The sequence below is a fragment of the Peromyscus maniculatus genome, chromosome 4, assembly GCF_049852395.1.
Source record: "Peromyscus maniculatus bairdii isolate BWxNUB_F1_BW_parent chromosome 4, HU_Pman_BW_mat_3.1, whole genome shotgun sequence".
Classification (NCBI taxonomy): domain Eukaryota; kingdom Metazoa; phylum Chordata; class Mammalia; order Rodentia; family Cricetidae; genus Peromyscus; species Peromyscus maniculatus.
Window position 1 is genome coordinate 136817905 of NC_134855.1, and position 24160 is coordinate 136842064.

At 43.9% G+C, this 24160-nt stretch overlaps 1 protein-coding gene across 4 annotated transcripts in view; it reads left to right on the forward strand.

Moving 5' to 3' along the window:
- Positions 1-24160, forward strand: part of Rpn2 (ribophorin II) — a 51194-nt gene that overhangs the window by 6137 nt on the left and 20897 nt on the right. For all 4 annotated transcript variants that reach the window (XR_013050900.1, XR_013050901.1, XM_042276670.2 and 1 more), the window contains exons 3-9: positions 4089-4184; positions 5237-5412; positions 11796-11871; positions 12864-12998; positions 14856-15032; positions 17700-17821; positions 19432-19537. Coding sequence is in view for 2 of the 4 variants with exons in the window: in XM_042276670.2 (XP_042132604.2) it covers positions 4089-4184; positions 5237-5412; positions 11796-11871; positions 12864-12998; positions 14856-15032; positions 17700-17821; positions 19432-19537 (888 nt within the window). In the remaining 2 variants the exon portion in view is untranslated. The remainder of the gene's footprint in view (positions 1-4088; positions 4185-5236; positions 5413-11795; positions 11872-12863; positions 12999-14855; positions 15033-17699; positions 17822-19431; positions 19538-24160) is intronic.

The window sequence follows — 24160 nt, forward strand, 5'->3', positions numbered from 1 at the left end:
GTGAGGCATTTTTTGTTCTAGTGATATTTTATTTAGGCAAGTTCAGACAACGCCTAGCACAGACACTATGTTTGTGGTGTGCTTTAATGACGCTTCAGTGCTGCCCTGTTTCCTCGGTTATAGTATGGGGGTCCTGAGGAGAGAGTCCTCGACAACTGGAGGGACCTGGAGTGGAGCAGAGACAACTAGTAGAGCTTTTGTATTGTAAAGTGTAACCGATGGAGTTGGACTGATAGACTAATGGCGGAGTTTAGGAGGATGGAATGCAGGGTGAAAGATTTCTACCAAGGGCAGAACATTTGTGAATCATCGGATTTGTGTTGGAGGCTTGTGGAGGAGGGAGGCACTCACCGTGCCTTCTGAGCTGCGGCATGATTTAGAGTTCCACGTGAAATTTAGTTTGAGCACATTCCTCTAAAAATGTTCTTTGCTGGTGTTGTGAGTTTGAGGAGACATTGATTAGGACTGAAGGTGTGAACTGAAGTGGGACTGTGGGAAGAGAAGCCAGGAGCAGGTTGAGAGACAAGGATGAATGAATGAGTTTGTTTAAATCAAGACTTGAACTTTATGAATGCATTATGGGTTGTCAATTAGAAGGATTGAGCTGATGAGATGATGGAGAGCAGCCTCTGCAGAGCCTGGGGCTTACTAGTGCTTGCAGTGTTGCCTAGGAGTTGGTGTCTAGGGCAGCTGGAGCCAGGGGTATTGGAAGCATGGTAGGCAGGCAGTGTACGGAGGGCGAGGGTGGGCAGGAAAGAGCCATGTAGTACATGGTGTCTGATTGAGTTTGGGGGGCTGGAAGGAAGGAAGGTAGGAGAAAGTTCTTCTTCGCTCAAGATGATGTTGGGGCCCTTGGGATTTTACCAAAGGGCACAAAGAACCGAGGTGAGGATGTGTGTGGAGAGCACCTACAGGTAGAGCTAGCTGCAGCCCCAGCCCTGAGTGGAGGTCCTGAGCATGTTTATGAAGTTTCCCTGCTCCCGTTGCTGTTAAAGACGTGCTGTAGACACCATGAGCCACTCACCATTCTTACCCTTGCCCTTGGCTTGTCCTTGGGAGCATCAGAGTAGGAATCTACTCCACAACAGAACATTTTAGCAGCCTCTTCTGGTAGGGGTTACAGCCAGGCTGTCTGGATTTGAAGGCAGTTCTCCCAGTTAGGAATGACCTCAGTTGAGCTGCTTTGCTTCTCTATGAACTTAAGACAGTAAAATTGTCCATGGGAAATGTCATTTAAATCCCCTAGAGGCACTTCCTACACTGTGACACATTTGAAGTGCTGGGAAAGAGGTACCTTACCACTGTGGGGACCTGGTGCTGTCTTTTCATTGTTAAAGCACCAGAGGGCAGCAGAGCACTTCTTAGCGTCTTTGCTGTGTGTGGACATGTTGCTTTCATGAAGGAACCAGTTTCCTTCTTCAGATCCCAGTTTATACAAGGCCCTGCCTTCCCTCTGGTTCTTTCAAACTGCACTCAAGTTGAAACTTGTTTTGAGGATTTTTTGTTGTTGTTTATTTTAAGTATATGAATGCTTTGTTTTCATCCATACCAGAAGATGGCATCAGATCCCGTTACAGATAGTTGTTAGCCACTATGTGGTTGCTGGGATTTGAACTCAGGACCTCTGGAAGAACAGCCAGTGCTCTTAACTGCTGAGCCATCTCTCCAGCCCATTAAAAGTGGTATTTGGTTTTTTTTTCCTGATTTTTTTTTGGGGGGTGGTGGTTCAATACAAGGTTTCTTTGTGTAGTGTTGGCTTTCCTAGAACATGCTCTGTAGACCAAGCAGGTCTCGAACCCACAGAGATCTGCCTGCCTCTGCCTCTGAGGGCTGGGATTAAGGGAATGCACCACCACACCTGACTCATTTTTGAGGATCTTACTTAAGTTTTGTTCCTAACGGTTTTTCAAAAGAGTTGTTTTGTTTTTTGTGTGACCCAGTCCTGCAGTGAGACATGACATCATGTAGCATAGCTGTTATGGGAAAGGCACAGGTGGTTTCATGACTCACTCACTCCCACTCCCTATTCCATTCCCCAGAGGTTCCTACTTTTTTTTTTCTGTGATTTTTAGGGTTCAAATTCCAGGTCTTGTGCATGCTAGGCAAGTATTCTATCTCTTAGCAATACCTTCCAGCACCAGAAGCACCCACTTTTAACTGGATTGGCCATATAATTTTGAATAGCTGGGAGGGGGGTAGTTTTGTTTTTTGAGACAAGGTCTCTCTACATAGCCCTGGTTGTCCTGTAATTCACTATGTAAACCAAGCTGGCCTCAAACTTGTGGTGGTATTGTGTTCCCCAAAATATTGTGCACCCTAATAAACTTATCTGGGGTCAGAGAACAGAACAGCCACTAGATACAGAGGCTAGAAAATGGTGGCACTCACGCCTTTAATCCTAGCATTCCAGAGGCAGAATTCCCTCTGGATCTCTGTGAGTTCAAGGCCACATTAGAAACAGCCAGGCATGGTGACACACGCCTTTAATCCCAAGAAGTGAGCCTTTAATCCTAGGAAGTGAGGGCAGAAAGGTATATAAGGCGTGAAAACCAGGAACTAGGCTGGTTAAGCTTTTAGGCTTCGAGCAGCATTTCAGCTGAATGCCATTAGGATAAGGACACAGAGGCTTCCAGTCTGAGGAAACAGGATCAGCTGAGAAGTTGGCCAGGTGAGGTGGCTGTGACTTGTTCTGTTTCTCTGATCTTCCAGCATTCACCCCAATACCTGGCTCTGGGTTTGTTTGTATTAAGACCTTTTAAGATTCATGCTACACAAACTCGCAGCCTAGTTCTGCTTTCCGAGTGCTGGGATTAAAGACATATGCCACCATGCCTGGGAAATAGCTGTGTTTTATCCTAGCTCATTTAAAGTAAATGTTGAGCAGTGTAACTCTTCTCCTTGCAGCTCAGCAGAGCAGAAGTGGCTGGAATTTTGTTCTGTGCTCATTTACTGTGTTGGGTGCAATGTTCTCAGGCAGCTGTCGCTGAGTACCTGTGGCAAGTGCTTTGGGATGTACGGGGCAGAGTGGGGGCTGTGGCCTCTCATGGGATGAGTATCAACACAGGTTGTATGAGACGGGTGCATCTGAGCAGAGGGGAAGGGACGATCTCATTGGTAGACAGGAGACAAGGAAAAGGTGCCAGGCAGAACTAGCCAAGGGTGGGAAACCAGTTCAGCTGGAAAGTGCAGGAGAAAAGAGTAAGATTCTGGGGCCTGTGGGGGGCCCTGCTGACGAAGCTGCCACAGAAGGGGTGGGGAGGGATGCCACTCAGACATTGTGTGCTATGTTGGTAACTTTGGATCTTTTCTGGGAGTGATGGGAACCATGGACGCCTTTAATAGTAATGCAATGTGGGTGCTTTGTATTTCATAGAGTTTAGTCTTGTGGCGCACAGAGTAGATCGCATGCCTTGAGACAGTTAAAAAAAGACTATAACAGTCAGGTGAGGGATGACAAGGACCTGCCTTAGGGCAGAGACAAGCCAGGGGTCATTGTCGGTTGAAAATAGAAAGGAAGTAGACTTGGAGGGAAGGGAGTAGTCCACAGCAGTTCCCCAGTGTCTGGTCTGGGTGGTTGGATGGATGGTGAAGCTTGTGCCTGAGCCAGGAAGTCAGGTGAAAGAGGGAAGACTTTAAAGTCCCTTTCGATTGGCTGTCTGACTTGGCTTTGGAGACACGACACTGGAGAACCCAGGACACTTAGCATCAGAGGACACTCCTAACTCGGCCCTCTTCCACAGCATCTACTCTCGTCCCAGTTACTTTTCTGCTACTGGAGGTAATGATGGTGTCTTCACCTTCAGGGCCTGTGCTCATCAAAAGGGAGAGCACTGTGACACCCAACACAGGTCATGGCCAGAGCAGGGCACTTAAGTGGTTTCTACCAATCTCAGACTTGCTGTTCCTTGTGTAAAGTCAGCAATTTGGGGTAATAGTGTCCTGTGGGAAATAACTATTTAAAAACAGTTATATCTAGAATAATTCACACGTTAAGCCTCCATTTAGAATTTTATTTATTTTAAGCACCTTTACCTTTCCCAGTTACTGTGTTATTTCACTACTTATCTTTGAATTTCTCCCTTGTTTAGAAAGCCTGTACCTTCATCAAGTCTAACCTGGACCCCAGCAACGTGGACTCCCTATTCTATGCTGCCCAGTCCAGCCAGGTCCTCTCAAGCTGTGAGGTGAGCCCAGGTTCCTATACTGCCTTCCACTTACTTGTTTGTTTGTTTGTTTATTTATTTATTTATTTATAAGCAGTAAGGCACATTTTTACAGAGAGTATAATGTCAGATTGTTAATATAATTTTTAAGAATAAGGAATTGTTGGTGTAGGTTGGAATTCATCCATGTAATTTTTACTCCTGTAAGAAAATATATTTCCCTTTAAGGGTTCACTGTAATGGCTTTTAGATTAGTTTTTCCTTTTTTTTTTTTTTTTGAGACAGGGTTTCTTTGTGTAGTTTTGGTGCCTGTCCTGGATCTCGCCCTTTAGACCAGGCTGGCCTCGAACTCACAGAGATCTGCCTGGCTCTGCCTCCTGAGTGCTGGGATTAAAGGCATGCGCCACCACAGATTAGTTTTTCTTACACTTCTTATGTCTTCTGGGAGGCCTTGAGATTTTCTTTCCTTTCTCCTTTAACATTTAAAAGCATTCAGTGCACCCTCACCTCAGATTTCTAGATCTTTCTGTTGAACAAGCAACTTGTTGGTATCCTTTGGGAGGTTGTCTTATAGAGTTTCTATTGCTGTGATAAAACACCATGACCAAAAGGAGCTTGGAGGGGAGGGTGTTTTCCTCAGACTTCCACATCACAGTTCATCATCAAAGGAAGCTGGGGCAGGAACTGAAGAAGAGGCAGTGGAGGAGTGTTGCCTACTGCCTTGCTCCTCATGGCCTGCTCAGCCTGCTCTCTTATAAACCTCAGGACCACCTGCCCAGAGGGGACACCACCTACAATAGTCTGGGCCCTCCCACCTCAATATTTAATCAAGAAAATGCCCTATAGACTTGCCCACAGGCCAGTTCTATTGAGGCATTTTCTCAATTGAGGTTCAGTCTGCCCAAGTAACTCTAGCTTGTGTTTAGTTGACAAGAAACCAATCAACAGAGGTGGGGTTGACTTTATGAGCGTTTGGTTTGGGGGTGCTGGGTGGTCATGCTTTGACAGACGCACACATACTCTTGTCAGTATGCCTTCACCTGTTGTAACTGTGTCTGCCATTTCTTTCCTAGATATCTGTTTCAAATGAGACCAAAGAGCTGCTTCTGGCAGCAGTCAGTGAAGACTCCTCTGTTGCCCACATCTACCATGCGGTCGCAGCACTCAGTGGCTTTGGCCTTCCCTTAGCATCCCAAGAAGCCCTTGGTGCCCTTACCGCTCGGCTGAGCAAGGAGGAGACTGTGCTAGCGTAAGTTGTCAGTTTGATCACTTCCTGAGCATCATTTGGGTTGGTTACTAACCTGAAAGGGTTCATTCACTGCTGCGGCACACATTTCTGGACATCTGCTGTGGGCCCGGTGCTCTGTTAGATGTGGCAGACACTGTTCTGGTGTGTGTGTGTGTGTGTGTGTGTGTGTGTGGTGTATGTGTGTGTTTGCAACTGGAGGCCAGGCCAGGTGTCTTCCTCAGTCACTTTTCACCTTTTTTGTTTTTTCATTTGAGGCAGGATCTCACTGTTCAGCCCCGGTTGTTGGAACTCCCTATGCAGACTAAGCTGTCCTTGAACTCACAGAGATCCACCTGCCTCTGCTTCCCAAGTGCTGGAATTGAAGGAGTGCGTCGTCACTCCTGGCATTCTACTTTGGTTTTTGAGACAGGTTGGCTAGTGAGCTCCAGGGTCCTCCTGCTAGTACGGGGGTTGCAGACACACTGCTGTGTCCCACTTTTCCTTGGGTTAGGAGTCTGAACTCAGGTACTCATGCCTGCATCTCCCTCTCCCCAGTGACTGGCACTTGGGTTAGGCAGAAAGGTCTGGTCCTTGGCCCTGTGGAACTCACACAGACATTATCTTCCAGCTGTTTGGGCAGAAGGCAAGGGCTGAGGTGGTGAAAGTCTACCATCGTACAGAGACAGGTTGGAGACTGAGCAAGGGTAGATTCCCAAAAGACAATGAGGCCAGTGAGCTACATGCAGTTTCTGGTGAGGCTTGGCCAGGGCTGTTGATCCGTTAGTACTAGGGGTTCTGTGAAGAATGGGAGTGTACTGGATCCCTTGGAGTTGTGAGAAACAGCGTCTATTGGGCACATGGATTCTCAGGGGATAACACAGTCTAGAAATCAGACTCTGGTCCTCTGCAAAAGGCATAGGTGAAGAAAAAGCACTTTATAGGAATGATTTTACCCCACATATGAGAGTGTGTTTGTGTGTGTGCATGGGTGTGGAGAACAGATTCATTGCAGGTGCTGTTCCTTCGGTGCGGTCTACTTGTTTCTTGAGACAGGGCAGGCTGCCTTCCTTCCTCCCTCCCTCCCTCCCTTCCTCCCTTCCTTCTTTCCTTCCTTCCTTCCTTTTTTTCTTTCTCTTCCTTCCCTTTCCCTCCCTCCCTCCCTCCCTCCCTCCCTCCCTCCCTCCCTCCCTCCCTCCCTCCCTTCCTTCCTTCCTTCCTTCCTTCCTTCCTTCCTTTCTTCTTTTTTTTTGGGGGGGGAGTGGTTCAAGAGAGGGTTTCGAGGCTGGAGAGATGACTCAGCAGTTAAGAGCACTGACTGCTCTTCCAGAGGTCCTGAATTCAATTCCCAGCAACCGCATGGTGGCTCACAACCATCTGTAATGAGATCTGGTGCCATCTTCTGGCCTGAAGGGATACACGCAGGCAGAACATGGTATACATAATAAATAAATCTTTTTTTTTTTTTTTTAAAGAGTGATTCTCTGTGTGTTCCTGGATGTTCTGGAACTCACTTTGTAGACCAGGCTGACGTTGAACTCAGAACTCTGCTTGCCTCTGTCTCCTGAGTGCTGGGATTAAAGGCATGCACCACCACTGCTCAGCTGAGACCAGGTTTCTAATGGCATGCAGCTTGTCAATAGGCTAAGCTGGCTGACCAACAAGCCCCAGGGATCCACCTGTCTTCTTTTTCCTAGTGGGGAGATAACATGCACACACCACTGACAAGACTCTGAGTGGCTTTTACGGACGGTTATTATAAAGAGATCTGGTAACTGACTTCGGAATGTTTATTAAACTTAAAAGTGAAAATATATTTTCCAAATTATTCTTTAAAACTAAAACTTACCATTTAAAACAATAGTCCGTGTTGCTTTTTGTGTGCCTCTGGTGTGGAGTACCTGGAGCCCTGTTGTCCTGGCTAGTTTTATGTCAACTTGACACAAGCTTTTGTCATCTGAGAGGAGGGAGCCTCAACTGAGAAAATACCTCCATAAGACCGGATTATAGGAAAGTTTGTAGTGTATTTTTTAAATTAGTGATTGGTGGAGGAGAGCCTAGCCCATTGTGGGTGATGCTATCTCTGGGCAGGTGGTCCTGGGTTCTATTAGAAAGCAGGCTAAACAACCATGGAGAGCAAGCCAGTACGAAGCACCCCTCCATGGCCTCTGCATCAGCTTCTGTGTCGGGTTCCTTCCCTGTTTGATTTCCTGTCCTGACTTCCTTCAGCAATGAACAGGAATATGGAAGTGAAAGCCAAATAATAATAATAATAATAAACCTTTCCTCTCAGGTTGCTTTTGGTCATGGTGTTTCGTCACAGCAATAGAAACCTCACTGAGACACCTGTTAATGCTTTCACAGCAGGTTAACAGTACCAATAACTCCTTTCAGAACAGTGGGTTTAGGCCTGGAAACGCAGAGCAGTGTTTAGTAAAGCACTTACCATGAGTAAGGCCTACTACCATAAAATCAAACCACCTGGGCCCTAGGAGTGGCTCAGCAGGTAAATCTGCTTGCCTTAAGCTATGACCCTGAGTTTGGATCAGGAAACCACATGGTGCAAGGAGTGAACCAGCTCTGACAGGTTGGTCTCCTGCCTGCACATACATGCCAGGGCATGCACATGCATGCATACCCCAACAAAAAAGCAGGCTGGTTCCCAGAAGTTTGTGAGTTGGGGAGCAGCAACCAGATTGTTTCTGAACTTGAAGCTTTGTTAAGGGAAGGGTTCAGTTGACATTCTCATTGCTACTTTTAGTCCTGCTCATATTGACAAGGTCGGTAGTGACTTAAGAGCAGAAAATCTTTCTTACACTCATGCTTTGGGGCATAATTTGCCTGGTGCTTGGCTCTTAGAAATCTTTTATTTTAGGCTGCTTGGGTTTTTTTGTTTGTTTGTTTTTGCTTTTTATTTTACTTTTGTTTTTTGAAACAGAGTTTCTTTATAGTCCTGGCCCTCCTGGAACTCACTGTGTAGACCAGGCTGGCATTTAACTCACAGAGATCTGCCTGCCTCTGCCTTTAGAGTGATACAATTAAAAGTGCACCACCATGCCTGGCAGACCACTTGCTTTTGTCTCTGTTCATAATCCCCTTTAGTGGATTGCATCCCCAGTTAGCACCATATAATGTCATATCACCATCATACTACCTTCTTAAAAAACAAAAACAAAAAACCTCCCATTTCCTGCCAGGTAAAGGGGGGGCACTTGGGAGATGAGGTAGAGGCAGGCAGATCTCGGTGAGTCTAGGCTAGCTAGAGTTACATGGTGAGACCCTGTCTCAAAGAAAGAAAAGAAACCCCTCACAATAGGAAGAAGCACAAGGAAAGGTAAGCTGCTTTGGAATCAGACACACTTGGCTTTGAGCCCAGGGTATGTTCCCTTCTTGCTGTGGGACTCTGGACAAGTTAATAATGTCTTTGAGTTTCATCTACACAATGAGGCCAACAATCTTTACGATGTGGGCTGAGTGTAGAGATGGTAGATGTGCAGAGCCTAGCACTGTGCCTATCCTTGGACATACAGCATTTTGTTCTTGAGGAGCGAGATGCTTCCTTGGTAGGACTGTAGTAATTTCTGTGTTAGATCCTAAGTTGCTGTGCTTACATGGCTTCTGAGTCTGACACAGTGGATGTGCCAAATAAAGAGTTGATGAAGACTGACATTATACTTGTGTGTGGTTTGAGAAAAGGGCACATGCTGTCAGTCGGATAGCACGGTGTCAGTCTGTCTTGCCTGTGTAGTACCTCTGTGCAGCGAGCTTATTGCTTCCTCTTCCCTGCAGCCTCAGATGCTCTCACACCCGAAAGTGGCCACCTTCTCGAAGGGTTATCCTAAAGGTTAGACTGGCAGGATGCTTTTAATTTTAATGTAGAGAATTTGGCCAAATCAGTAAGGGCTGGTGTAAATTAGGACTGTCTGCGATGGACCTTTGTGTGTGAGTGGAGTTGTTCTAAGGAGTATCTGTTCATAAGTTAGTCTGGAAAAGTAAAAAGTGGCAGTCTGAATGAACCATCTGAACCAAGACCTTTGATAACTAAGTTCTTTGAATTATCTGCTGTATATGAGGACAGAGTTGGCTTTCTCCGAGGTAGAGTGTAGTATTCTAGAGAGAAGGTTATTGCTAACTGGGGATAAGTAATGAAGCCAGTGACCAAACTTCCCTAAAACTAAGTGATTGACTTCGTTATGAAACTTTTGAGATCAGTACAGCATGACATGCAGTTGCTCCAAAGAAGAGAAAAATGATGTCTTAACTGAAAAGTTCTTTTTGACTGTCTTAGCAGCTGTTTTTGAGCTGGCATTTATTTTGGGCAGATGGGGGATTTTTGTTTTGTTTGGAAATTCGGGTTTCATTTTCTCAAGTGCATTACAATGACAAGTGTCCTGGAGGAGTCATTAAAAACTCATGGGGCTTCTCTCCTTCAGTTGTGAGTCTTCTGTTTTCCAGCTTGTCATCTTAATGGAATTAGCTTTCCATGGAGGGAATCTAAGTTGTTATGATCTCAACATAAGTAGACAGAGTCCTCCTCTACATTCGCTGACACTGACTTGATCAGTAGTGGTTCACACAAAGACTCAGGCATCTCTCAGGAATTATTCAATTCTGTCCCTGAGCAGCAGAACATTTGACCACCAGGGGGCCCCAGCTTCCCTCATTTTACCCAGAGAAATAGCTGTGCTCTCCAACCAGACTATCTGCATTAATAGAAAAAAATCTACTAAAAAAAATTATGTGTGTAAAGGTGTCATGTTCTACCTTAAAATATGTTATTGTTGTTGTTGTTATTTAGATAGGGGTGTATGTAGAGGCAGGCACATGCCCTGTGGTACACATTGGGAAGTCAGAGGGGAAAAAAAATTTTTTTTGTGACCAAGTCTCTCTATATAGTCCTGCTGTCCTGAAACTCATTCTGTAGACCAGGCTGCCTCGAACTCACAGAAATCTGCCTGCCTGTGTCTCCTGAGTGCTGGGATTAAAAGTGTGTGCCAACATACCAAGCAAAATGTTTCTCTTATAGAATATACTCTTAAAATAATAAAAATATATGGTAAAACAAAGAATAAAATGCTGATACATGCCACAGTGTAGATGAGCTAAAATTAAAAGGTCATATTGCCGGGTGGTGGTGGTGCACACCTTTAATCCCAGTACTCGGGAGGCAGAGCCAGGTGGATCTCTGTGAGTTCGAGGCCAGCCTGGGCTACAGGGTGAGATCCAGGACAGGCACCAAAACTACACAGAGAAACCCTGTCTCGAAAACCAAAAAAAAAAGAAAAAGAAAAAGTCATGTATTAGGAACAATATCATACCAGTGGTAGAATGCTTACTTGGTGTACACAAGATCCTGGAACTGATGCTCAGCACCTTCCCAACAAGTCCTCTGTTGTGAGAGTATCCAGAACAGATAAATCTATAGAAGTGGTTTGTTACTGGGGCGGTGTGTGTGTGTGTGTGTGTGTGTGTGTGTGTGTGTGTGTGTGTGCGTGCGTGCGTGCGCGTGCGCGCTCCACCATGCAGAGGAACTGCTTAATGCCCTGGAACTTTATTTGGAACTCATGAAAATGTTCTGCTGCATATAAACAGAGACAGTGGTTGGACGTTGTGACTGTAGTAAGTGCCACTGAATTTACTTTATTTTGAATTTTGAGATGAAGGGGCTTGGTATATAGCTTAGTTGGTAGAGTACTGCTTGAGAGTTGAGTTGTAGTGATAGAATGCTTTCATAGCATACATGAGGGCCTGGGTTCAGTTCCTACCACTACATAGAGCAAGTATGGGGGTATACACCTGTGGTCCCAGCACTTGGAAAGTAGAGGCAGGGAGACTAGGAGTTTAAGGTTCATCAACAGGTTTGAGGCCAGCCTGGGCTATGTAAGACCCATCTCCAAAATTAAATAATAAAATTTTTTAAATTGAATATCATTTTAATAGTATAAAGTCATTGTTCATAAGAATTAAGTATATATTATACATGTATTCATAAGGTTTTATATATAGAACACTAAATAAATGATTAAAAGAAAATAAGACTGAATCTGTCCCTTCTCTCCTGAATGCGGGAGGGAGTGTCACTTGTAGATCTTGCAGTAGGAAGCTGGCGGCATAAGTGGTGACTGTTGAGCACATGGTTGCCGAATCTTTTCCTTGTGTGCTTTAGTCTAGTTTTAGAAAAGTTGCTCCAATTTCTGCCCAATTTACAAACGTAGATCTCACAGTACTTCTTTAGTCTTGAGTAGATCACATGATCCTTCTTTAGTCTGGAGTAAGAAAGATAGACAGTTGACAAGCAGCCAATTTCAGCCTAGCATAATATCCTGTACAAGGTAGAGAATGCCTTCAGGCATGTTCTATACCATTAACTAAATCTTAGTCTCAGTGCTTTACTCTTTACCTTCCAGAACGGTCCAGGCTCTGCAGACAGCATCCCACCTATCACAGCAAGCTGACCTGAGGAACATCGTGGAGGAGATTGAGGTATAAATCTTTTTCTCCAAATGAGTCTCGGCGCTCCTGTCTTTGACACCCTTTAAGACACTCGGGCAAGTAGACAGGACTGGTTTCTTGTAACAGGCTTTGTATCTTTTATATCTGTGGCTGTGAAGTCCAACACGCTTGGGTTCTTTGTGTTTAAGCAGTATGTCCTAGAGAATATTTGTTAGGCTAATAATGGCCATAAGTTATGGAACCAGCAAATCTAAAACTCAAATGCTTCTCTCTGCCACTTACAGCTTTGTAATTGTAAGTAAGGTGTGGGAGCCAGTAAAGTTAAAAGAGCCTGCATATATTAAGTTGCTACCTGTTAAGTGGATACTGTGGGTGGAGTTTTTGGTTGAGACAGTCTCATTATGTAAACCATATTGGTCTTAAATTTGGCGGCATCTTCCTGAGCTAGAATTTTAATGTGTACTGCCATCCCCGGCTCACTGCAGTTTTTCCTGTTGCTCAGTTCTGTACCTAGGATATTCTGTTCCTTGGGCCACTCTTAAGAGCTATCCATATAGCTGTGATGATGGGCAGCTCTGGCAGTGTTGTTGCTGTGTGCTTCACAGGCACAGAAACTGCCTCATTCTGCTCCCCAGCAGAGCAGTGGTTTCTTGTCTTGTAGAGCACTGACTGACGAGAAGTGCTGTGATCCTAGGTACGATCCAAGTGGGAGGCCACAGCTCCATCTCCGTCGTGATGCTCCCTGGCAACACTGCAGCCGGATCACTGTTCTGCCCAAACTGGTGGCTGCTTCAGTGCCCTGGCTCTTAGACTTTGGCAGGAATGCAGGGAACTATGGGAAGCATGCTACCAGAGCTGCTGGAGACTGCCTGTCTGCCCTTCTATAGAAAGTACTAAGTGGTTATGGTGGTCTTTGGGTTCAGTGAGATTTCTCAGAAAGGCCAGCTCTGGGGTGACTGTACTTTTTGAATCTCATTGCTGCGATCTCTGTGTCCCAGTGTGCCTCCATTTCTTCATGACAGGACCTTGTTGCTCGGCTGGATGAACTAGGGGGCGTGTATCTCCAGTTTGAGGAAGGCCTGGAAACCACAGCATTGTTTGTTGCTGCCACCTACAAGCTCATGGACCATGTGGGGACTGAACCATCCATAAAGGAGGTGCCTGTCTAATGATTCTCCAGCACGTAACTCAAAGGCATTGTTGAGTTTATCTTTCAAGGAGAGCTGTTTCCAGAGAGTGGTATTCAGATCATACCTCAGTGTGTTGTTATTCATGATTTAGGGTAGGTTTTAAGAATGAGAAGTAGAAAGGTATAATGCCTGTACTTAGAAGCTGATAGTTGGTGTGACAGGCACCTGTGTACATGAGGCACCTACATGCCATTAAATAGGGGCAAGGTCAAGTCTATCACCTTCCTGACAGCCCTTTCTGCCTGTCTCCTGTGTGCTTCCCTCTTTACTGGCCCCAGAGAGCCTCTCTCCAGGAAGCACCCTGGACTTCAGAATTGCCTGTGCTTCCCTCTCCCCTTCGTCCTCAGCAATAGCTAATTCAGACGATCTCTGCTGCTGGATGTAGTCTTCCTGCTGTTTCCCTGAGAAGCGTGTGTGTGTGTGGGGGGGGGGGAGTTGTTCCAACCTTTGGTCTAAAGTACTTAAAATACAAGTTCTGATACTTAGATTTTTAGAGGAAAGGTTTGAATCTAAAGCTAAACTCATTTCTTTTATGCATTATGCAAATGTCTTTATGTAACCAGCAAATAGCATCTATCTTGGGTAGCTAGAATTAGTTTTCTCATCATTTGTTCATGTCCCTGCACTCTCACTGTGTCCATTCCTTCTTCCTCAGCGTAGGAGTGCTAGAACTATCAGGCTCCCTTTGCACTTTGGTCGGGGTGAACACTAAGGAATGCAGGGTCTGCTGGTACACATTGTTTGGGGGGTTCTATATGCCTTGACATAGATGGACTGCTAACTCTCTACATATATACAACTTAAACTTTTTCTTGTTTTAGTCCCAAGCTGTTACTAACCAGGTATTTGGCTAGAGTAATTTTGCTGTCACTACTTTTGACATAGCAATTGTGGTGAATAGTCACCCATTTTAACATGTCAATAGCCTACTGATGGAAAAATGTAATTGGTACAATTACAGAAAATTATTTCATGTCGACTGTGAATAACACTGTCAGGAAGAAGGGAGCTTTCTTTTAGATGATAGATTTTAAAGAACAAAACTGATTGAAGTAGAAAATGTTTCCTCTTAAGCAAACAACCTCCAGAATTGTAATCAGGCCTTTTAGGGCCACTTGTTTTAAAATTGCTTTTCATTTTTCTCCTTTATGCAGCCCACGGGTTCTTAATGGAGACTTAGATTTTAGTTTCTTTCTAGTACACACTTTGACCATAATTTTGCCCTTATGAATACAAAATTGGCCTATTTTATTATTCAAGGAGAGATTAGGGAAGAAAGATAGTTTAGCTGAAAGGGTTATGGGAATTAGGAAAGAACAGAATTTCTGTGGCAGGGCTTTGGAACAAACAAGTTTTTCCTTCCTTCCCGAACTCCATCCCTTCATGCTATAACTTGTGTTTATTTATCATGCCTCAGTTTCCTTATTTAGAAAGTGTGTGTAGCCGTCAGTCTGTCAAGGCTTTGTCATGATGTGAGGTAGTGCATGTGAAGCAACTATCATGGCCTGGTATTTAACAGTTGATTACTGTTACAGGAATTTTAGCTTCCACTTTCATCTGCAGTAGTTAGCTGGGTAGTTTGCATTTGTGTACTAACCTGTCATTAAAGGATTAACAAATAAATGAGTAAATTTCTGTTTATAATAGGAGACTGAATTAAAAATTATCAAACTCAAATTTTAAGTTTGAATGCAGCATTTTGCTCCCCCTAGTCCGCCATTTGGATTAATGATGTATAGACTGACATACAGGAATGGTGTGGGGGTTGGGAGGCCCTTTAATTCCTGCACAGGGGAGCTGAGCTGTCTTTCCCTCTGCTCTCAGGATCAGGTCATCCAGCTAATGAACACGGTCTTCAGCAAGAAGAACTTTGAGTCACTCTCAGAAGCTTTCAGTGTGGCCTCTGCTGCTGCTGCATTGTCCCAGAATCGCTACCACATACCAGTGGTGGTTGTGCCCGAGGGCTCTGCTTCTGACACCCACGAACAGGCTATCCTGCGGGTATGACTCCCTGTCCAAGATTGCCATTCTCGTGCTATTTCTAGTCCAAGACTTTGGTATGTGGTCTAGAGCCAGTTAGAGCCTCCATGAGGATAGACCAATAAATTCACATGGGGACATGACCACAGGGGAGCCAGGCACAAATGCTTCCAAAACTACTAAAAAGAAGTAAGGCCCGGGGGAGAGGGTGACACACACTTTTAATGCCATCATTCTGGAGACAGAGTGAGTTTGAGGACAGCCAGGGCTACACAGAGAAACCCTGTCACAGGAGAGGGGGGAAAAACAAAACAAACAACAACAACAACAAAAAAAAAAAAAACAGAGGAAGAGGGACTGAAGAGATGGCTCCATGATGAAGAGCACTTGAGTCTATTTTCCAGTGCACACCTGGCAGCTCACACCCACCTATAACTCCATTCCCCAGGGATCTGATGTCCTCTTCTAGCTTCTGTGAGCACCAGGCAATCATATGTTACACATATGTACATGCAGGCAAACATTCATAAAACAAAAATAAATCTTTTAAAAGAATAAAAAGAAGAAAAAAATTTTTTTCCTTGAAAATTATAAATAGCATGAGCTATTCCAGTAAATCAAGCTCAAGAAAACTGCAGTCTGGTCCATCACTCCAGGTATAGAGTCTTGTTCCTAAAATCAGTTTCTGGAGCTAGAGATATAGATCAGGGGTAGAGCATTTGCCTAGTATAGAACTAAATCCCCTGTACCACAAAATCCTAAGTAAGTTAAATACAGTGAATTTCTGATAAATCTGTAACTCCAAGGTAGAGAGGAATGGATTTGCTCATTATCTTTACACATGAAAAAAAAAAGTAGTAATAAAATCTATTTCCCAGTGCCAAAACAGTCCAGATACGTTGTTTTGTTTAATTATTTTGTATGTGTGGGTGTTTTACCTGCGTATATGTCTGTGAACTCGTTGAATGCCTGGTGCCTGACTCCTCAGATACCTCAGAGGGGGTGTCCGATCCCCTTGAACTTGAGTGTCAGATGGTTGTGAACCGCCATGTGGGTGCTGTGGCTTGACCCAGGCCCTCTGGAAGAGCAGCCAGTGCTCCTAACCACTGAGCCATCTCTCCAGCCCCCAGACAGATTGTCTTAAGACAACTTTTAATTCCCACATAATTCTAATGCCTCTGGTTCATTGTTAAGTATTTGCTTCTTCCTCCTTGTTGCTAATTGAGTGGCCCCCTCCACTCATGGTCCTCCCACACACAGCACTGAACATAGACTTTTGTGTTAAGCCTTCATACAGAGCAAATGAACAAATCTTAAGTATACCTAGAAGTTTCATCTCAAATGAAGCATTTGCTGGTGTTTGTAAACCACTGATCAACTCAGATCTCTGTAGTCAGCATTCTCTTTGTGTTAGTGTTGGTCCATCTGTCCGTAAGTTTGACTTTGATAACCTTCTGAGAAGGTGCCCCGTATTCCAAAATCGTCTGTCTCCCTCAGTACAAATTTTGTCTTTCCAACTAAGAGCAGGCTGAGAAATAACCTCACTGACGTAATTCTCTAGTTAAGGTGGATTAAGAGAGCACAGTGGCAAAAGTATTGGCTCTGAAGCTGCATACATACATACATGTACACTCAGCACTGGAATGTTGAATCTTGGCCTTACCCTTTAACTGACCTAGTGGCTTCTGGTGGTCCATAACTTCCTTAATTTCCCACATTCTCAGTTTCTTTATCCATAAATTAGGGAGTGTACTATCTACTTTAGACAGTTGGTAGGAGGCCTAGTATTTAGCATATGGTAGATTTTCAAAAATGATAGGTATTGACTGGGTCTATAGAAATGGCTCATTGGATAAGAATACTTGCTAGGCTAGCATGAGGACCTGAGTTCAGGTTCCTGCACCTGCACACACACACCTACACATGCACATAGGCAGGCACGCAGGCACAAACACAGTAAATAAATTACTCCCAATCCTTCCGCCAGCGTATTTTTTCTTACTCATAGTTTTGGTGGGGTTTTTTGTTTTAAGATATTATAGTAGAGTTGATAGGACAAGGGTTCAAAAACGAGAAACAATAAATTGAGTATGGTGATATACACCTGTCATCTCAGCATTTGCCAGGCTCAGAAAGGAGTATTCCATGTTCCAGAGCAGACTGAGTTACATAGAAAGACACCGTCTCTTAAATAAAAAGGAAATACAGCTGTAAAAGCTAGTAGCACAAGCCTGTAATCTTGGGAAGCTCTGACAGGGGGATCCCAAGTTCAAAGCTTGCCTGAGCCATGGAGTGATGATTTAAGACCAACCTGGGCAACTTAGAGTCTGGGGATATAGCTCAGGGGTAGAGGTCTTGCCTAGCACACACACGGCCCTGTACTGTGAAAATACATAATTAGAAGCAGCCACACTCACACACAAATCACATATACAGTCTCTTGTTTCCCTTCTGAGGTCGTTGGACGGGCTCATCTGCAGGCTCTTCCCCAGTGTAGCAGTCCACAGTCTGTCCTGTTGTCAGAGTTGGTCTCTGGTAGGCAGCAGACCAAAGTCGATGCACATCACCGAAGAAAGGTGCTTGTTCTGCAGAGCTGGTTTCCCGTAGATAAAGTGCCCCGGCGACCAAATTCCCACTGCCTTGGTCTTTGTCCTATTCACTTGTGGTTTGTTTTGTTTGACTTTCTAGTTGCAAGTCAGCAATGTTTTGTCTCAGCCTCTGACTCAAGCTGCAGTTAAGCTGGAGCATGCTAAGTCGGTGGCTTCCAGAGCTGCTACTGTCCTGCAGAAGATGCCCTTCACACTTGCAGGGTAAGTCTGGGACATGAAAATCTGTGCAGGCCACCAAGCTCTGTGCTTTGGACAGTTAACTTTCAACCAGTGTAACTGATTCATAGGGGTTAGGCCAGCCTGGTCTACAAAGAGAATTCCAGGACAGCAATGGCTGTTATCCAGAGAAACCCTGTCTCAGAAAACCAAAACAGATTCATAGGGGTCATAAACCACATTTGCCTAATGTGATCAGTCCTAGAGGAGAGTGTTAGAGATTTCTAAAACCAGCCATTTGCCCTTACTAATTCTGTCCTTATCTCTCTAGTGGGATCTGTCTTGTCATTGTGTTCCTACTTTTAAATTTAATACTATTTTTGTCTGATATATGAATACTACATTTTAGAAAAATCAGAAAATATAAGTCATCCATAATTCTACTACCTAGAGATAACTACTGCCATATTTTATAGTCTTTTGGCTGTGAGTGAGTCTAAGTATATTTTATTATTTAAATTCTTTTTAGATTTATTTATTTATTTTATTCTGTGCATATGTGTGCTTTACTTGCGTGTGTATATGTATACTACATATGTACCTGGTGCCCACAGAAGTCAGAAGAGGGTATCAGATGCCCTGGAACTGGAGTTACAGATGGTTGTGAGCTGCCATGTAAGTGCTGGGGATTGAACCCAGGTCCCCTGCAAGAGCAACAAGTGCTCTTAACCACTGAGCCATCTCTTCAGCCCCATAGGTACATTTTAAAAACTGAATGAGAGTCTGTAACTGTGTGTCATGAACAGTTGTCCAATGGGATTAAATATTTGTCTCCAATAATTTTAATGACTGTTCTTGATATGTGTATTTCTCAAAAATTAAGTCTTGGTTTCTATGTAAAACCTTATTTAGTATCAGTGAGTTACTGCCATATGGAGGTTGGAATATTGGAGAGAATGTATTTTTTCCACAGTGGTCAAGGATTCTCTCCACTAGACATCAAATGATCAAGTGAACTTGTCTCTAGAGGAGACGGTCTGGTGCAACAGTAAAAGTCATTGGAATCGTTCTGCATGATTATAGGGGCTCTCCACCTTTTTTCTGTTTGAAATAGAGGATTATTAATTTGTAAAATAAAAATAACATGCTTTTTGATAAGTTCAAAAACAGAATATCAAAAAATTACACACAGCTCTACTCCCCTACACCAACAACTTTGGACATTTGGACTGTTTCCTTGAGTGGTTTTGTTGATCAGCCTAACTGAGGCTCCGTGGTGGAGCATGTGCGGCATGCCCTGGGTGCTAGATTCCACCCCACATGGAGAAAACGCATGACCATGAGAGTGATGGGAGTCAGACTGGCAGACCTGCCTGGAGTGCCTTCCGTTAGTGCCTTCCATTCCAGCACTACAGGGCTGGACTTTGAGGCTCAGGAGGGAAGCAAAGAACACTGTACATCAGGAGATGGGTTATCCTGGATGGTTTTTACATTTCCACACTCACTTGTGGCTCAACTGGAGACTGCTCCGTGGTACAGGGAGGCAGCAAGGAGGGGAGTAGCCCTGGACTGTAGCAAGAAGATACTTTGTAGCCAATGTGATACATTCAGGACTTCTCTTGAGTTCTTACTAACTTTGCTGTCATTTCCAACAGGGATGTTTTTGAACTAAACTTCAAGAACGTGAAACTGTCCAGTGGCTACTATGACTTCTCCGTCCGAGTTGATGGTGACAGCCGTTACATTGCAAACACTGTAGAGGTAGGTGCTCTTCTGTATATTGACGTCTTTTGTGCCCAGGCTAAGGTAACCTTGACCTTTTGAACCTCCCGCCTCTGCCTCTGTTCTGGGATTTTAATCGAGGGTCGCACACTGTTTCGATTTTCTTTCTTTCACTCCACCTATATTTATTTATTGGAATTCTACTGTAAGAAAAAGAGCCTGCCCTTCCCCTCCATTTGTTTGTACGATGTGGTTTATAGAGTGGGCTTGTAGTGTGTTATGGATGTTTATTTGACCATATGTTAGGGTCTTGCAGTCACTGATTTTGATTTCCTGCCATCCTAATTTTGCCTTTGAAGATGTGCTCAGCTCGACACCTTTGACATTTTCTTTAAATAAAAAGAATAGGCAGCCAGCAGGTTTGACCTTTTCAAAAGCAGGCTCTCCGTACCGGTTAGATGATATTTTGAAGTTGGCAGAAAGGAAGATGTTTTCTGGAACTCCAGCCACTGCCTCTTGTCTGACCTTTGGGGCACGAGACAGCTGATCTGATCGACTCAGGAGAACATAGTTTGGGTAGAAATTAATTTACTGTGTGTCTTGAACTTTTCAATTCCAGATTATTTTTCATCAGTTTCCTTTACGAGACCTTATTTGCAGCATAGCACATTATAGAGAGAACTCTTGCTTTCCTCGCAGCCTCAGCTTTCTCCGTCGGTGTCTTGGAAATGGCTTCTAGCTCCATGGCTAGATCACACTTGAGGCTCTTCCCTTCCTTCGTTTTCATTTCTAGACATTCTCCAGCACCTGCACATCGCACTCGGATGTCTCAGCAGCATCAGTTCATCATTGTTATGATATGGCGTGTTGGGTTGCCGAGTGATGTTTTCTCTGATGCGTTGTGAAGTTGAGCACTGTTCTCGTGGTCATTGGGCAGCTCCGTTTCCTCCGTATGAATGGGCCATCTGTTGCTGGTGTTTATTAGCCTTCTTCCCTTACTGGCTTTCAAGAGTAGTGTGTGTTCTAGACACTAAGCCTTAGTTGTGAGCTTCAGGTTTCTTCTCAGAATTATTTTATGGCCTCTTGATGCATGCATATTTTAAAGCTTTTTTCTAGATGATGGAGTGGGATTTTTTTTGGTAGTGTGTTTGGTGCCTGCACATGTGAACACTGTATGCAGGTGTGCTCACATGTATGTGTATGTATGAGACCAGAGGGCCACATTAAGTGTCTTAATCACTCTCAATCTCTCTGTCATTTAAGGCAGTGTCTCTCACTGAATCTGGAGCTTGGCTTTTTTGGCTTGGCTGGCTGTCTACTGGGTTTCCCAGGATCCACCTGTCTCTGCATGTGTGTGCTGGTACACAGAGATGTACCTCCACGCCAGGCTCTTATCTGGGGACTGTGAGGAGTCACACCCAGGTCCTCCTGCTTACTGTGCTGAGGCACTTCCCAGTGAGCTGTCTCCCTAGTCCTGCTTTTTAGATCTTTTAAAGTCATAAGGCTGGCAAAGTGAGTGATGGAAGGAGCGAATCAGTTCTCACAAGCTGTCTTGTGACCTCCACACATTTGCCATGGCATGCACATCCATACTCATACACACACAAATAAATAAATGTAATTAGTTGGGTTTGGGGGTTTGGTTTTTTGGTTTTTGGGGTTTGGTGTTTTTTGTTTGTTTGTTTGTTTGGTTGGTTGGTTGGTTTTTTGTTTTTTCTTTTTTTTTTTTTAAAGAAAAATTCTTATAGTGCCTCAAAGAAAAAAAAGTCCTCTAATGTTTTCTTCCAGCAGTTTTCAGAACACTTTTCTCCTGATAGCTTCAATATACTTTAATTTTGTTCTTGCTCTAGTATTTATATCCTCTTGGTAATTGCACCAAGCACATTATAGCACCATTGTTTTCTTCATGTGTTGCCTTTTCTTTGGGCTAGGAACTTCATGTGGTAGAAGCCAAGTCTTAATCAGCCAGTGTTTAGTTTCTATCTTAGACCACTTAGAAGAAGAAAAGGAATGTTTTCCCTTCTAGGGTGCTTAGAAAAGGCTGCCGTGCAGTAATCTGCAGAAGGGAGCCTTGGTGTGTGCACTCGCGTGCTTCTCTTTGGGACTTTATTGAGATGTAACTTACAATCTCATGAAATTTACTCATTGAAAGTGTGTAATTAGATATTCTTGGCATGTTTAGGGTTGTTTAACTCTAACCATCACTCCTGCCTATTCTGGAACACTTAGTATCCTCAAAGTCAGACTTCAGTCATTAGCAGCTGCTCTCCTGTCTCCCCTGCCCCAGCCCGGCATCCACATACTCTCCTGTCTCCCCTGCCCCAGCCTGGCATCCACACATTCTCCTGTCTCCCCTGCCCCAGCCCGGCATCCACACACTCTCCTGTCTCCCCTGCCACAGCCCGGCATCCACATATTCTCCTGTCTCCCCTGCTTCAGCCTGGCATCCACACATGACTTTTTCTGTGGTTGGCCTCTTCAGGATGCTCATATGGTTGCAATCACACATTATGTTAACTTCTGCCTTGGATTTTTTTCTCACTTAGTGCAGTATTTTTAGAATTATCTGTGATTTAGCATGTTTAAGTACTTTGTTTATTTTTGTGTCTGACAAACATGTTGTTTATTTATATTTGATACTTGTACTTTATACTGTGTTTGTGCATGTTAGGGATCATTGAGTCCAGGGCCTCACATATTCTGAGCCTGGGTATTTTCACTTTGGGGCTCTTATAAATAATGCTGCTGTAAACATTCATGTGTAAGTTTCTGTTGAAACATTTGTTCTCTGTTTGTTTAGGACTAGAACTGCTAGGTTACATGGTAGCTCTGTGCCTTACTTGGAGGATCAGAGCAGGCACACTATGTCCCATTCCAGCCAGCTTTGGTTGAAGGTTGTAGTTTCTCTGCATCCTTGCCATCATTTTTTTTGTTCTGTTTGGTTTGGTTTGGTTTGGATTTTTGAGGCAGGGTTTCTCTGTGTAGCCCTAGCTGTCCTGGAACTCACTCTGTAGACCAGGCTGGCCTCGAACTCACAGCTCACAGAGACTCACCTGCCTCTGCCTCCTGAGTGCTAGAATTAAAGGCATATACCACCATTGCTGACTGTATTTGTATATCTTCTTGGAAGAAATGTCTATGTAGATCCTTTGCTTATTGATTTAAGACAAAAAAAAAAAAAAGACCTTTAAGGCAGGTGTGCTGACTTATGCTGCTCACGAGGTAGAGGCAGAAGGATCATGACTTCAAAGCTAGCCTGGGCTACCTAATGAGACTCTACAAGGGATTTTGTCTTTATTCCCCACCCTCTTTGTTTTGAAGGTTTATTTTTATGTATGTTAGTGTTTTGCCTGCATTTAGCCAAGGGCACCAAGTATGTCTGGTACCCACGGAGTCCAGACGAGGGCATTGGATCCCCAGGAACTGGAGCTAGGATGGTTGTCAGCGAGGGAGATGTAGGTGCTAGTAATCAAGCCCAGCTGCTCTGCAAGAGTGGGGCTCTTGAGTGCGGAACCTTCTCTCCAGCCCCGCCTCCACCCCAGTACCACTTATTTCCATTTCTCTCTCTTAAATGTTTGATTTAGAAGAGTTCTTTATAGATCTTTGCCTATAACTCCCTTTCAGATGCATGATTTGCAGATATTTTCTCCCAGTCTTTAAGCTGTCTTCATATTTTCTTGATACTAGCTTTTTAAATGCAAAATATTTTAATTTACTTATCTGTGTTCTATTTTGTTACTTTTGATTTAGATACTATTAAAGAAATAATTTCTTAAGTTAAGATCATCGAAATGTTTCTTAATAAGAGCTTTATAATTCCAAAAGCTTTTAAACTGAGGTCACTGATCGGTTTTGTGCATACCTAACCTCTTTCCTTTGGATATGGATACCCAGTTGTCCTAGCACCGTTGTGGCAGACTATTCTTTGCCCATTGAATTTTCTTGACATTGTCAGAACTCAATTGGCCATAAACTTAAGAGTTAATTTTTGGACCCAAAATTCAATCCTATTGATCTATTTTTGTCTGTGTACCTGTACTACCCTATGGGTTATTATAACAGCTTGGCTTCTTGTAATGTCAGGTCTGGTGTTTGTCCAAGTGTTTTTGTAGTTGTTGGAAAAACTGAGCACAAAATAGCAGAATTGTCTAATAGCTGTTCATGCAGCAATTGTCAGCCCTTCACCCCTTATTGAGGCCATTTATTGTCCTTGTCCTTCCCCTTCCCAGGGATGGCATAAGCAGGAAAAAATTTCTCTCCCACTTTATCACGTGGGGACTTGGTGTGTGTCCATTTGTATGTGGGTACATGTACTTTGATTTCTTTTGCTATATGTGTAGATTGACTGTGTAATTTCAGTAATAGTCATATTTAAAGCCTCAGAGCAGGTCAGCAAGTCCTGTTTTCCCCCTTTAGAGATGCCGACATTGGTCAGCATGCATTAGTGGTGGTTTTGTGTAGAAGTTTGTAATAGCACCATTGACATTGGACTGGCTGTCAGGGGAAGCATGGGCTTTGGAAGCTCTCCTTAGCATTAATCACCCCTAATGCACTATCATTTTTGACAGTAATAAGCCAAACAGGAAGTTCCCACTCTCAGCAGAGAGACCACACTTCCTGGTGTTGGAACATTTGGGGGGATGTATGTGGTATACAGTGCAA